At 45.0% G+C, this 13,291-nt stretch overlaps 1 protein-coding gene across 1 annotated transcript in view; it reads left to right on the top strand.

Moving 5' to 3' along the window:
• Positions 1-13,291, top strand: part of T265_06104 (hypothetical protein) — a gene marked incomplete at both ends in the record, with an annotated part of 58,528 nt that overhangs the window by 11,368 nt on the left and 33,869 nt on the right. Inside the window, one exon of the mRNA XM_009171290.1 lies at positions 12,815-12,896. Within this exon, the coding sequence (XP_009169554.1) occupies positions 12,815-12,896 (82 nt within the window). The remainder of the gene's footprint in view (positions 1-12,814; positions 12,897-13,291) is intronic.

The following is a 13,291-nucleotide window of genomic DNA, read 5'->3' as shown; positions in this document are numbered from 1 at the left end:
TTACCTTCTCCGTCCAAGATTCATCTTGAAACGTTTATGGGGACTCCCCTTTGTTCTAGCCGATATCTATAAGTTGGTTGACTGCGGTGCGCCAGATGTAATATTTAGGGCCATACACCTATCTATAAATGGGATGTATGTGATTCGGGCAGATCAGTCCTGTGTGTTTAAAAAACGAATCTAAAAGACGTTTGATAAATATGTCTTACATTAATCCGAAGAACCATGCCATCAGGTGAGCTCCTGTAGCGCATGGAACAAATTAAATATAGGCCAAAGAAGGACAGTCTAAGAGATGCCTAGGACAGGGTGGGTTCCATCTCTTGTGGCTTTTCCGATCAATTTAGCCCTTAGTTGCCGTGGTCAACCAAGCAGCATGTCACTTGATGTCGACTGGGAAGTTTGTTGGGATGTTTACGTCACTGAGAAAAGCAACCTTTTTGCACTCTCTTCGCAATGTGTATCAGTCCCCCAGACAAGGTTTACACAAATAGGTAGACAACGTCCAATCTCTGGTCTCATTCGGACGTGATTCTGCGGCGATGAGACTATATATCTGCTGGAAGACGTGCTACTGTACGCGCTGCAATATTGAATAATCTACTGCTCTCAATTGATTGAGCCACGAAGCGCAAAATGAGGGCACACACTTTGCTCATCTGTTCAACCTAACGAGGAGGTACAATTTGAATCGCGTCATTCACACAAAGGCGCTTGTCAGCCCAGCCCATCAAGCGCAACTGGGAAGTAGGTTGTCAAATGCCAAGTCTCCCAGAGAAGAACGTTATATTCCTTGACGTGGAGGCGCAGCATGGCTTTTAGAATCCAATTTTAGTCACCCGTAAATTTAAATGTAGTGTAAATGCAATGTCGGGACCTGTAAAAAGTCAGCGTTGTGCAATGAAACATCTAAAATGTCCTTGCATCTACCAACAAATTGTCCTTCGCCTACGGAAACCGTTATCATGACCCCCACAATAATGGAAACCATAATCTTTTATATTGTATCCTCTGTTGAATTGCAGAAGACTTGTGCCCTCTCATTTCTTCTCTGCTAAGTTTCGAGTTAATTTTTCGGATGGAGTTAGGTCACTCTTTTGTGGCTCCCATACCTATATCTGTTTAGCGCCGTCATCCTCTATTCCCTCTTCCCTCAAAACGCTCTAATCATCCCCATTGTCATTTTCATCATCTTCATCCGCCTCGTCGTCACATTTTCTCCGCCGTCTTTACTAGCAGATTCTTTCTTCTCCCGAGAATCTTCAGTATTTTCTGTTGCACATTTCCATGTCACCCAGCCGTCATGATCCTTCCTGTCGCCGTCACCTTCGCCCTTTCGTTAACAAATATTACCAAGTTGAACGAAGTTACAGAAGCGGATTTTGCCTGAGGCCCAGTTGAGTGCACTTTGCAACTCAGACTTGTGGTCGCGCAGTGTGGTTAAGTACAAATTCAGGTATGAATGAGATTCCTCATCTTATCGCAACCGCATTTTTTCCTTGCAAGTGGTAATCACGGTAACAACCTTGATGTAATCTGCCTGATAATTATGCTAAATGGGAACGCTCAAAGTAGGCGACCATGACTTCAAGAACGCTGCTTTGTAGGTGGATTTGTTATGATCCAAGATTGTCTTTTATAGGACAGGGCGACAGCTATGGGGGTCCAAGTTTCAAGCGAGCTGATAGGTAAGAATTCTAAGCTTACATCATATCACAGTCTCACTGGGTAACTGAATGCTTCAAAAGATCTGGAAGAAGAATTGACATATACTTTAGCAAATCGCATTACCTGGGTTAAACAGACGCAAACAGTAATTTTGAAGCCATGATATCGTGTGAAGTTCAATGCTTGTGCACATACAGCTTTTTAGGATCAGCTATTCTCCCCTGGAGTACAAAAATTCTGGTATGTTTGTTATGGACGACCCGTTGGGGTTTGACGGCGCTTAGGTAGCGAGGATGCAATTGAGCGCATGGAATTATCGCGTCACTCGACTCGTTGCAGCCTCCGGTGGCTTTCTTGAGCAGGCAAATTTACTGGTCTCTGCTGATCAATTCCCTGAAAATCACTTGCTGCATCATTTTAATGGAGCAGGTTATCTTGCAGGAGACAAATACCATCGCCTGTTAACCCACTCCCATAATTTCTCCGGACACACGGGCAAATTTACACGGGCGACTTAAAACACCTCAAACCACCCGTTCTTGTTGCTCATTTAGATGTCGGTCGCTAGCAATCAAACTTTGCAGGCCGTATGTATTCCGCGTGGTAAAACTCACGATTAAGTGACCACCGTTCCGGATCAGCAGTCAAACTCAGCGTAACTATGAAGGGGTCAGTGGGCGGAAAATTCACAATATTGCCAATGTTTATTTTCAACTACTGAGTGGCATACAATGAGATATTCTGATGAGGTTACCATCAGAAGAATGTACAACTGGCGGGGTTGGCGGGTACTGAGGATTGCTTGGAAAACAGTAAGCATTATTTAATGTAGACGTTGTCACGTATAAAATGTGATGGGTAAGGAAACGCAGTTACCAGAACTTCATGTTTTTTGGGGAACATATCAAGCCGAGAAAAGAACATGTCCTCGAAGTCTAAAGATAACGGGTAAAAGAGGAGGCAGCCTGGATAACGCAAAAAGAAAACTAAAAATTGCAAAAAACGAGTGCATAGAACAACGGATCTGTTGCGGCAGCAGAATTACAACGATCTGGCCGGTCAATCTGAACTGAAGCCTGAAAACACCGATGAGACCTCTATGGCTTTTGGGCTTGTGGTGAAGGTCGCATAATGCGTAAGTAAGGATGATGAAGTAGAGGTACCAGTAATAGGGATAAATATCATCAGGAACCTCAGAGTCACTGTGTAAATTAAAACTATATAGACCCATCCACTTCATTCGCTGTTGGAGTGGAGTTGGGTATAAAGAGTTGATGACGGCGCTTAAGACAAACTGCAAACCACATATGAAACGACAAACCTTTTGAGGAGCGCAGAATAAAAGTCAACGAAATGTTTAGATGTCTCAGTAGAAAACATATGGTCAAAGGCAATTATGAGAATTTCAGCGTGAAGGGGCTCGTATCCATCTGAATTCCGTTAGCACAATACGGATGGCGCGCGTTCTTTGCCGGTGTCATGTTCATAATTTGGGTGTCATAAACGTGTCTGTTTTCTTCTAAAACTTCTAGTTTGGACTCAAATTCCACAAAGAAACGACACTCACGACCGCAGAACCGCTCGAGCATCTGCCTTGTTATATTAAATTCATCAGACGATTTGTCCTGCGCACCTACATGGCATTTGAGTAGACTAAAACTTGATTGACAGTATTTCATAGTAGGATGTATTTGGCTTCGGCATAACAGGCACCGGCTTCGCCGCTGTTGGGATTTATGAGTCAAGCTCAGCACCAGGTTGCACAGACCTAGACCGTAACTGGAACAAGCGATGAATGAGTAATTGTAGCTTTTGAGTGGTGTTTACCCAATCCAGACAGCCCTTAAGTGGTCACAGCCGGTCCAGAACGCATGATGCTAACCCTGTCTTCAGAAAAAGGGTGCTGTGGGTTATTGGAGCCTGCCGTTTTAAGATACGAGTGTTGTTCAGCAAAACTAACAATAAGTCGAGAAATGCGAGAAAACTAGAATGGACATTTGCTGCTAACAAACCGTACACAAAGCACTGCCGTGCCAGTACGTTTTTGCCTAAAGCGACAACGGAACTGTCCCGTAATCACAGTTTTCTTGGAACATTTATAAGGTTTACAAATTTTTGTGCTATTGACTTTCAGCAAATTAACCGACCTGCGGAGATTTGTTGGAATTTTGACAGCCGTCATGTTAAGCTCAAAAGCCTGTAACCGATATTTTCCCTATGGACGTTACTACTCAGGACACATGCAACTACCACTGGAAGTTTAGAGCATCCCTTTTGAGTACGTGACGGATATTTGGGTTTGGCTTTTGCAGGTTACATGTCCTGCGCCGTGGTAAGGTTTCGCGAATCCGGATATCTGTTCGTGGTTTGGTTAGAGAACTGTCACTACAACGGCCTATGCTTTGCCCAACCGCTAACTCAACGCTTTTCCAATGTAGTAAATGTCCATGACAAACAGAAATGTTAAATTTTTAAGACAAATAACATAATACTCGTAGATAAAAGCCCTATAACGTTATTCACCACAGATGGTGTGGGCACCAGACGTCCAGTTATAAGTGCCTCCTTTGAAAGCAAGCACTTCTCTTTCAAGCTTAATGGTCTTGGCTCCTTCAGGCTGCGATGAGAGAACAGAAACTAAACTCCCTTGCCCAGCATACCAACAAACTCTTAACCCGGTCCCAGCCGCCTCCAGGACGCGCTAATTATAATCTGCTGAAACTTTCGTTCGGTTTTAATAATTATAATTAACTTTTAGTCTGAGCTCTTTAAAAACTTCAGTAATTTTCTGTATATTTCTGCTCAGGATTGTGTGTTGTCACAAACTCACTCTCGCAATGAATTTCATACCCGACTCCTCTTAAACAGCGACACCAGTGAATCTCTATATTCGCTCTGCCTTGATTATGAGATTCTTGCTTCCGTTTATACTCACTGCCCATCCATTTACTTCATCATCCCACATACCCTTTTGCGGCCTTTGTTATCTTCACAATAGGCCAAGACCAGGCGGCCTAAATATTTGTTTTAGGTTTAGTTCAAACTATCCTGGTGAACCACGCAAAAGCTGCCACTTGAGCAGATGCTTTGTTCTTTTGTTCCCATTTTTCAAGTCGGCAGTATTTGTGATTTGTTGGGCTTGGTTCCCTTATCTTGCTCTCCTGCGTATTGTCTCTGCCCGCCACCTTGAAGTTCAAACGATCTTATTTAGCTTCAGCTCGATATTCCTCCCACAAGAAAGAACCGGTAACTGTCGTTCATTCCCGTGCCGGTTTGGGGATAAAGGTCCTACATCGGATTATGGCCACTATTTTTGACACCGTCCCTTTTGCGTACAATCCCATATACTCACAAATCCTGTAAGGTATGCTCTATTCCGACTCCAAGGGCACACGCGACATTGTGACGTCCACCAGCTGGGACTAAACATTTATTATTATTACTTTTCGTGGAGCAGCGGTAGGAAGTTAAATGGAAGAGAGGCTTAGGCTATAGGCACTTAGCCAGCGAGTTAAAGCGTCCAAGTATTGCTGGATCTGTAAAAGGAAATAATCTTTAGAAGGAGTATGAAATGTGGAAACGATTGCTATATCATCCGGAAAAAAGAAGGGGTTTGCCAGGGGAGACGTGCCGAAGTCGTCGTTAATGTGCGGTCAGAAGAGGGTGGGGCCTAGGACGCTCCCTTGCATGCCTCAAAAAGTTATCGATGGTAGAGCGGGCTGTCCCCCACCTGTTTGTTTCACTTGTGCTCTGTCAGATAGGTGGGAAGTAATCCACTGTAATAAGTATCCAGTATTGCCAAAGAAACCGAGTTTCTTCAGTAGAACTGCATGAAGAGCCTGGCCAAACGCCTTCTGCATACACAGATAAGCTGATGCAATGGAGGGCTCGGCACCGTAGGATGCTTCAAAGTCTCAAAGAAGTAAATACTGTAGGCACTGACGTATCTCTGAGACAGAAATCCCGGTTAACGGGCCTTCGACCAGACGTTCAGAGGTTTGCCCGAAAGGAGGGGTATAATGGATCCATCTGTAACTGGAAGCAGCTTGCCGAGATCCGGATTTGAAATGAGGGCAGACAACGGGTTGTTTCCACAGGGAGGGAAGGATTACAGATTTGACTGAGTTGCAAAAATATTTCGAACGAGGAAGGGGCGGATGATGGGGGCGGTGGTAAACGGAAGTGGGTGGGCAGGATGGTGGAAGCACATAAGGGTCTGAGCTGGCTACCTGTGTTTGCGAGTGCTAGTTTTTACCAAGCATGTGTTACATGTGGTCCGATTTTGTCGTCGTGTGATTATAAGGACACCGGATAATTATAGGGTTATCTTGCGAGGAACAAGGAACAGAATTCCTGGAGGTGCACTGGACGGCGTGTTATGTATTGCGCTTTGGTCCGAAGTTATTTTGGCGCAGATGAAACATAAAGAGAAGTCAGGGCGTCTGTGACGAGAACAAGTGCTGTCAACGGTGATGTAGTTATTGCCGTGGTTGTGCTGCATCACTCATTTCGGGGACTGGAGCGAATTCTACCAGCCTGACATTTTCATGAGCAATAAATCAAAACGTTTAGTTACGGGAGCGATAGTGGAATCAGGGCATTGTAAGCCTGTGAAACCAAAAGCTGCTGAACAGTTTGGTATGAGCTGGGGGCAATCAGAGAGCACGGAGAGTGTAAAGGTACCATGAGAGCGCTCTCGTAAATACTGGCGGTTGATGGCACAACAGGTTCAGGGCTAACAGCATATATGACCTGGCCTACAGAAGGATAAGTTGGCCGACAGTTTGTGATAACGCCTGTGAGTTCCGTTCATAGACGCACCAGAAAACTGCACCAATGTAGGTCGATAGTTTTGTTGATCGTATGCGATATCCGGGTACTATGAGAGTCGGAAGAGTCAATTAGGCGTCGCGGAGGTGGGACGTGATAGCTGGTCTGAAATTCATGACAGCAGAAACCAACAGGTTTTAATGCGGGACATAAAAACGAGGGGTTAGAGTATAACGTGGGTTTGGATGCCACAACAACCTCAGCGTTATCGGGGACGGTTGTGGACCTAAAAGAATCCTATGCCGTTAAAGATTAGGCCAGGTAATTCGACGGATTATGTATAATATAGTGTGATGCGGGGTTTCTCCAGTCGTTATGCACACATATATATATTAACGGTGGACCGACTTGCTTGGTTGCCCTGAGAGGTGGTCGCAGGAAGCACCTGCGAGTGTTAAACGTCAAATATCTCATTTCACTGGGCCTGGTGGGTGTGTAGGTGTTCAGCGCAGTACCTTCCAATGACCGAATTTTGCAATCCAAATAAAAGCTTCTTAGTAAGCTGTGTTTGCAGTAGGGTGCACAAATTGTGGTGACGATATTACTGTCAGGTTGGGAAATCTTGTTTTGCCAATTCCATGTCCTCAGTGCTATCAGGATGCAAGTAAGTATAATGCAATATCCGTGTTCTTTGGTCACAGACCGTCCTTGAACATCCTACAGAAATTCCACTGTATGGCTTGCCTAGACAATTTGAAAAATAAGGTTTTCTGTTTTTCACGATGATAGCGCACATGTTGCTACGAGGCCTGCGATGACTGCGCTGCACCGATTACCTCACGGCCTACCGGGCCGTGCCCATTCTGGGATGGTCTGTCTTGTCAATTTGATTAACGACTGTCCAAAAAGCCCCAACGGCCTTCTGGACACGCCTGTGAACAACCCTGACACACTCAAACATGCAATACAAAAGATGTCCGGAACACCGAGTGGCTCATGTGAGAATATGGTATGAGTACGTCCAAACTTGTAACCGAAGAGAACTCCTGGAAAGTTACGTTTTAAGCGTTATCTATCGAACGACCGCGTATGCGTCCATCCTCATTCTGATACAATTAAGTCAGCACTACCATCACGCAGGAATTAACACGGTGGGCAAATCTACATTCACTAACTTGTATTCCCTGTTGTAAACATCCAAGTGTTCCTATGCGGCTGACAACTGTTCTGTTAAGTCCCTATGATCCTTCCACCAGGCGATCTGGTTTCTCCCTATACATTTGTTCTACGCATTTAGCAAACAGTTCGTTCCAGCTGGTAGGAAGTATTAATAGCAGATATTTTCTTGGGCTACCCCGTCCCCCGACGGTGGTTACTTCATTACAACCAAACGGCGCAAGATATGAGCTCGTCCCCATTCCAAATCCACCAGCTTTTGATGGCCTGCTTCAGCAGCTTAACCGGATAGTAAATGAGAGTCAGGCTTTGGGACCCAGGAAGACCACAGAAGCCCGCAGTGCCGAAGCTCAGTGGTCGTCATCAGTGGTCGAAGGTGCCATACCTCAATCCAGCTGGCAATCTGATGACACAGAGTCGGGCTTTTGTGCGCCTTAAAATCTGTCAACTGACCACAATGTTTACTGGTGTGCACCGAATAGCATATCAATCTCATTTACAAGAACTGGACATCCACCTTCTTCTGAACGCGTCTTTTTGAACGTTCCTGAATACCCTCTGACTCCAATCATTCATTGCTCAAGCCCAAGAAAATGTTACACAACGACTCCACAAATTCCGCAACAGACCTTTCTGTTCAAGAGATGCGGAGCGAAATTCCAAGAACAGCACATAATAATCGCATGCTTCCCGATTGGTAGTATCACCGCTACATCGGTAGTTCATCTATTTGGATATTCCAAAAGGAGTGTGGAATTAAAATTGGGTAGGATGAGAAACAAAAGTGTGTGACGAACATGGAATCGAGCCCCAGAATACCCTGAAATAGCGAGCAGCTTCTGACGGGTTACTTACGTCTGAGATGTTGATCCTCTGTATGTATAACCGAATGCTGGAGACAAAAAAGGTGTCAGTTCACAAACGTGAGTGATTTAGCTGATCTGTTTCCCGGAATTTAACCCTCAGTTGCTGAGACTGATACTGCGGTTGAGTGTGATGTTTTGAGGCTGAAACGATTGGCTTAAGCTAATGACGTCGGTATCGAGAGGCAAAAGCAAAGTGATGTTGAACCCTCAGTTGCTGAGACCGATACTGCGGTTGAGTGTGATGTTTTGCAGCTAAAACGATTGGCTTAAGCTAATGACGTTGGTATCGAGAGGCAAAAGCAAAGTGATGTTGGGATTGAGTGCTCCAAATGAGCAGACCTAGTTCGAAGATCCAAACCATTCACTATATCTCCGCTGGAGCTGCATCCATCGGCACTCGTTTGAGGGTGCACGAGGGCTTTGGATCCTGAGGCTCAAGTCTCAACCACTTGATCGTACGACTGGTGTACACCCCCTTTATATTCAGCTTTGCTGAATCCAACGATGCAAACGATCATGCCTATGTTTATGTACACACGGCCAATTCATTATCGCTCAGGGGTTTTTATAGCGGCAAGACGGTACTCCATATTTACATGCAGATAATAGGTATGCGATCTATGCGGTCTCTGGTGTGGACATATGTATGAGGGATGTGCATTGGCTAGTGTGCGCTTGAAATTTTCAGAGTTCAGAGATGTTTGATGGTTTTGCGTGTTTGTACGATGAGCCGGCCCCAAAGCGAAGCTGTTCCACCCTGTAGAAACTAAGGTGGCTTGAAATTTCCAGAGTTCAGAGATATTTGATGGTTTTGCATGTTTGTACGATGAGCCGACCCCAAAGCGAAGCTGTTCCACCCTGTAGAGAAACCCGTTGCGGCAAAGGCGTCATTTCGCTTATATTTGGTGGGTCTTGTAGCAGCTTGGCTTTTTTTAAATGGATTTTTGAATTCATAGGTGGATCAAAACTGAGGCAAGCTCAGATCCGAAACAGGCGTTCGACGAATGTTGCTTCCATTTTATTTTTCTCTTCATTGCAAAAGGCGGACTATGTGGTTCATCATGCGGAGGGAGTTGATTTTGGTGGGAAGGCATGAAGTTGAAGTAGGAATTGTCAGACGGGCAGTCTTGTGCGTCGTCGTGGACAGTGGGTGCGGAAGGATCGGAAATGTTACGGAAATATATGGGGAGCTCCAAAAGCTTCCGTACACAGGTTAGTCATGCATGTGTTGGAAACGGGACCATCCAACATCACCTCGCATCACCACTGCACAGTTCATGCTGTCTTCTAAACATGTTGCACTTATTGCAACTTGAGACCATTGGAAAATGTGTTGTGACTAGCTTCACCGAACAGAATCATCGCAGTTGTTAAATCTGAAGGGTGCAAGCGAACAAACGTCAACAACCGATCTTACAGGGTGTAATTCGAATTGTATATTTATTTATTCTTCTTCATTTTTTATTTGTTTATTTATTCTTCTTCAATAACACCGAAGAACGATAAAACATGCTCAAGTGTGATGCGGTGCGGTAAACCGGTAACAAAATGGAAATCAGTGACCTTGAAATTTCCCTCACTTAAACAAAATGCCATGAGCAACACATTGCCGGAAGGTGTAACCGAATTAATCTAACTCCCCATAGTCCCGGCGAAAATAATTCGGGTGAAGTTATAGTCAGTGGCATGAAACCTTAGCACTGCAACTTAAAAATCAAAATCCGTGCCAAATTTTAAGACCGAAGTGAAGATTGACCTTACGTACAGCAAAATGCTACGTTGCCAGTTAACATATTTATGTCGCAGGATGAGATTTTGGAGAAATGGGCATTCGGCGGCTAACGAGCAGCGTGCTCAGCATAAACCGGTTGTATTCATCTTATCAGGGCCTCATCTGTAGACAGACAAGCAGCGAAATATGGAGGCACAGTACACATCCCATGGTTGAAAAATGGACGGGACGGCCAAAGATTATCTCTTCCAAAGTTGAGTTTGTCCCTGAAATCGGCGGTGGTCGTGTGCTGTTATCTTCAGTCGCCTTAGACAGGTTTTATTTGCCCAGAAGTACCCCCCAGGGACAACACAAGGCGGTGAATTGCAAATATCGGCGATTTTACTTGCAGTGCACGTTCAGTGAGTGTTTGAGTGAAAATTGTGTGCATGGGGGTATTTCGCCTACCACTCTAAGTCGTGCGTATTTACCTTTGGTGACAGACTAAACTTAAGTTCTTTGGACCTGATGCACGTCATAGTGGAAGATGATAGGCCTACGTTTTAACTTAAAGACGGATGTGTGATAGATAAATAGTTGTTATTTTTGCACTGAGGCTCATGCAACCCTATCCTGGCTTCAATACTGAGTGGCCAGCGATGTTTTCTGGAGGAACAAATTATGCAGTATGGTTAGTGGACACGTACTCGGATCGGATGGAACTTAGTGCCAGTGACTAAGAGCTTGTCCATCGGCCTATTGAGGGGCGATGGTGGTGTGAGATTATTTGGTAGGATTCAAATCAGATTTCTTTCTGGAAATAGGAGCAATCCATGCCCAAAAACTGAGAGGCATCAATCCTTATTGGGAATAATCACCAGTGCGCATCTTAAAAAACTCTGGAGAGTTTCGAACCCCAAACTTGCACGTTGATAATTTGAGCAATTAACGTTCGACTACAAGCAGCTGATCAGTAGCTTGGTTCGTTCACACTCAGAAAAGATCTAGCAATTGGTATTCGTCAACCGCGGAATCCACAAAACATAGTCACCTATTCGTTGGCTCTGTTTTTAAGCGGGATCCAACCACCCCTTATCGATAAATTTTTGAAGGTGGCTTGGAAGAATAAGCGAGTGAATCGGGAAATTATACTTTTATTCAAAACGCCGGTTTGTAGCTTGAAGGCATGACGCACTAAAAATTAGGAGAGAGTTAAATTACAGTCGCTTTTGTGCAATTATAATTATCATCTGAATTTGGAAACCCCTGTAGTGGAGGATGAAGATGTTTGCCAATAATGCTTTTGAATATGATAAACTATAATGAGTTAATAAACAGTGGGAAAAACGAATCAATCTTACCAGTACCACTAGCAGCATTTGTCTATTACTTGTGTAGTCAACATAGAAATGTGCATGTGAGAAAGCCCTTTTCAGCTTTAGACTGCGGCCCCCAAGCTATACTTCTCAGGTGACTTTTCTAGGTTTTCGAATGAAAATTCCTTACGTTCACTGGTGAAACATTTCACCGATGGTATGCGCAATTGTCTTATGATGTGGAATTTTCTTTGATAGTAGATCAGCCAGCCCAATGAACATCCACCTGAATTAATGACACTGATATCGTTTAACTATCAAGTTACCATTTGAGTGTATTTGTACGATCGTAGATAAGTGATCAGAAGATTCATTTTCTGAGGACGACCTTTTAAAGCATGAGGCGCAGTAAGCCGGAGAGCGATCAGTCCGGTAGATTGTGCCGGTTCCGTCAAACAAGAGAAATATTGGGTTATAAGCGTTAACCGCTCATGTGGACATGGCCAAATAACAGGCAACGCCGAAGGAGTAATCACCACTGCCCATCAACTACACACGGAAGCTACCTCACCCAAACAGCATGTTTCTTGCTCCACTTTGAATGAATAAACTAAGAAGTATAAAAAATGAGATGACACTGAGCGCTTCCTACCTAAGAAACACGTACGTTTGTATCTACTGAGGGCCACGCAAATTGCAGTGATACCAATGAAATGAAGAAGGCCTTCGCTGCGGAGTTATTTATTCGAAAATGTCAACTGACCGGTTACAGATCATTGAACAGGGCAGCAAAACTCTAATCTGCATCTAAGTTGCAGAAACTGGACACAGATCTTCTCTCGAACGAGTCTTCCTAGATATTCATTGCCACCACTCATTCATCGGTCAAATCCAAGCAAATGTTACAAATCCCGATCAGTAGTGTCACCGTTACACACCTCCACCCCTTAAAGCTCGTTCGCATGCCATCGATTTTCATTTCTCTCCGTCAGGTCGGCTTGGGCAGCGGGTCTATTCGGCCGCTCTTCAGGTGTATCATGCCACTTGCGAAGCTGCGTCCCATTCTTTCGATCCCCGACCATCTTGAATGGTGCAGACGTTCCCCCGGCGGTCGGTGACTTCAAACGGCCCTTGCCATCGGCTGCCTAGCTTCCGCGACCCCAGTCCACTCCTTCCAGGATTCTGGTGATCCTTACACTTGACCTACGTGCCTACGGTGAACGTTCGGACCTTTCTACTTGCCGTTTTCTGCCTAGCCCTTTCCTGAACGGCGGTCAAATTTTCTCGACCTCTCTTTCTTCCTCTAGCCCCTCCGGAGACAAGCGTGTTGCTGGCCACAACCCAATTTCCTGATCAACCGGAAGGCGCGGATGTCGACCGTACATTAACGTAAACGGTGACTTGCCTGTGGTTGACTGCGTGGAAGCACAATGAGCTAACAACACCATCGGCAAGTTCATTTTCCAGTCACCTTTAGCCGCAAGCCAATCCTTGATCGTTCGGTTATTACGTTCGGTCAGGCCATTTGTTTGCCGGTGGTATGGTGCCGTCCTTAGCCGTCTGATACCCAGCTTCTGCAAGCAATTACGAAACTTTTCGCTCTCGAAGCAAGACCCCCTATCGGTTAGGATCATTTTTGGCACTCCATCGTTGGCCACAATGTGATGCATTACCGCTCCGCTGATCGTCGTCGCCCGCTGATTCGGCACGGCTGCCGCCTCAATCCATCGCGACAGGTGTTCTGTCATCACCACGATGTATTGGTTCCCACTGGTTGTCACCGG

Source organism: Opisthorchis viverrini (genome assembly GCF_000715545.1).
Source record: "Opisthorchis viverrini unplaced genomic scaffold opera_v5_120, whole genome shotgun sequence".
Taxonomy (NCBI): Eukaryota; Metazoa; Platyhelminthes; class Trematoda; order Opisthorchiida; family Opisthorchiidae; genus Opisthorchis; species Opisthorchis viverrini.
The sequence above is the reverse complement of the archived record's forward strand: the minus strand, read 5'-3'. Positions and strand labels throughout refer to the sequence as shown.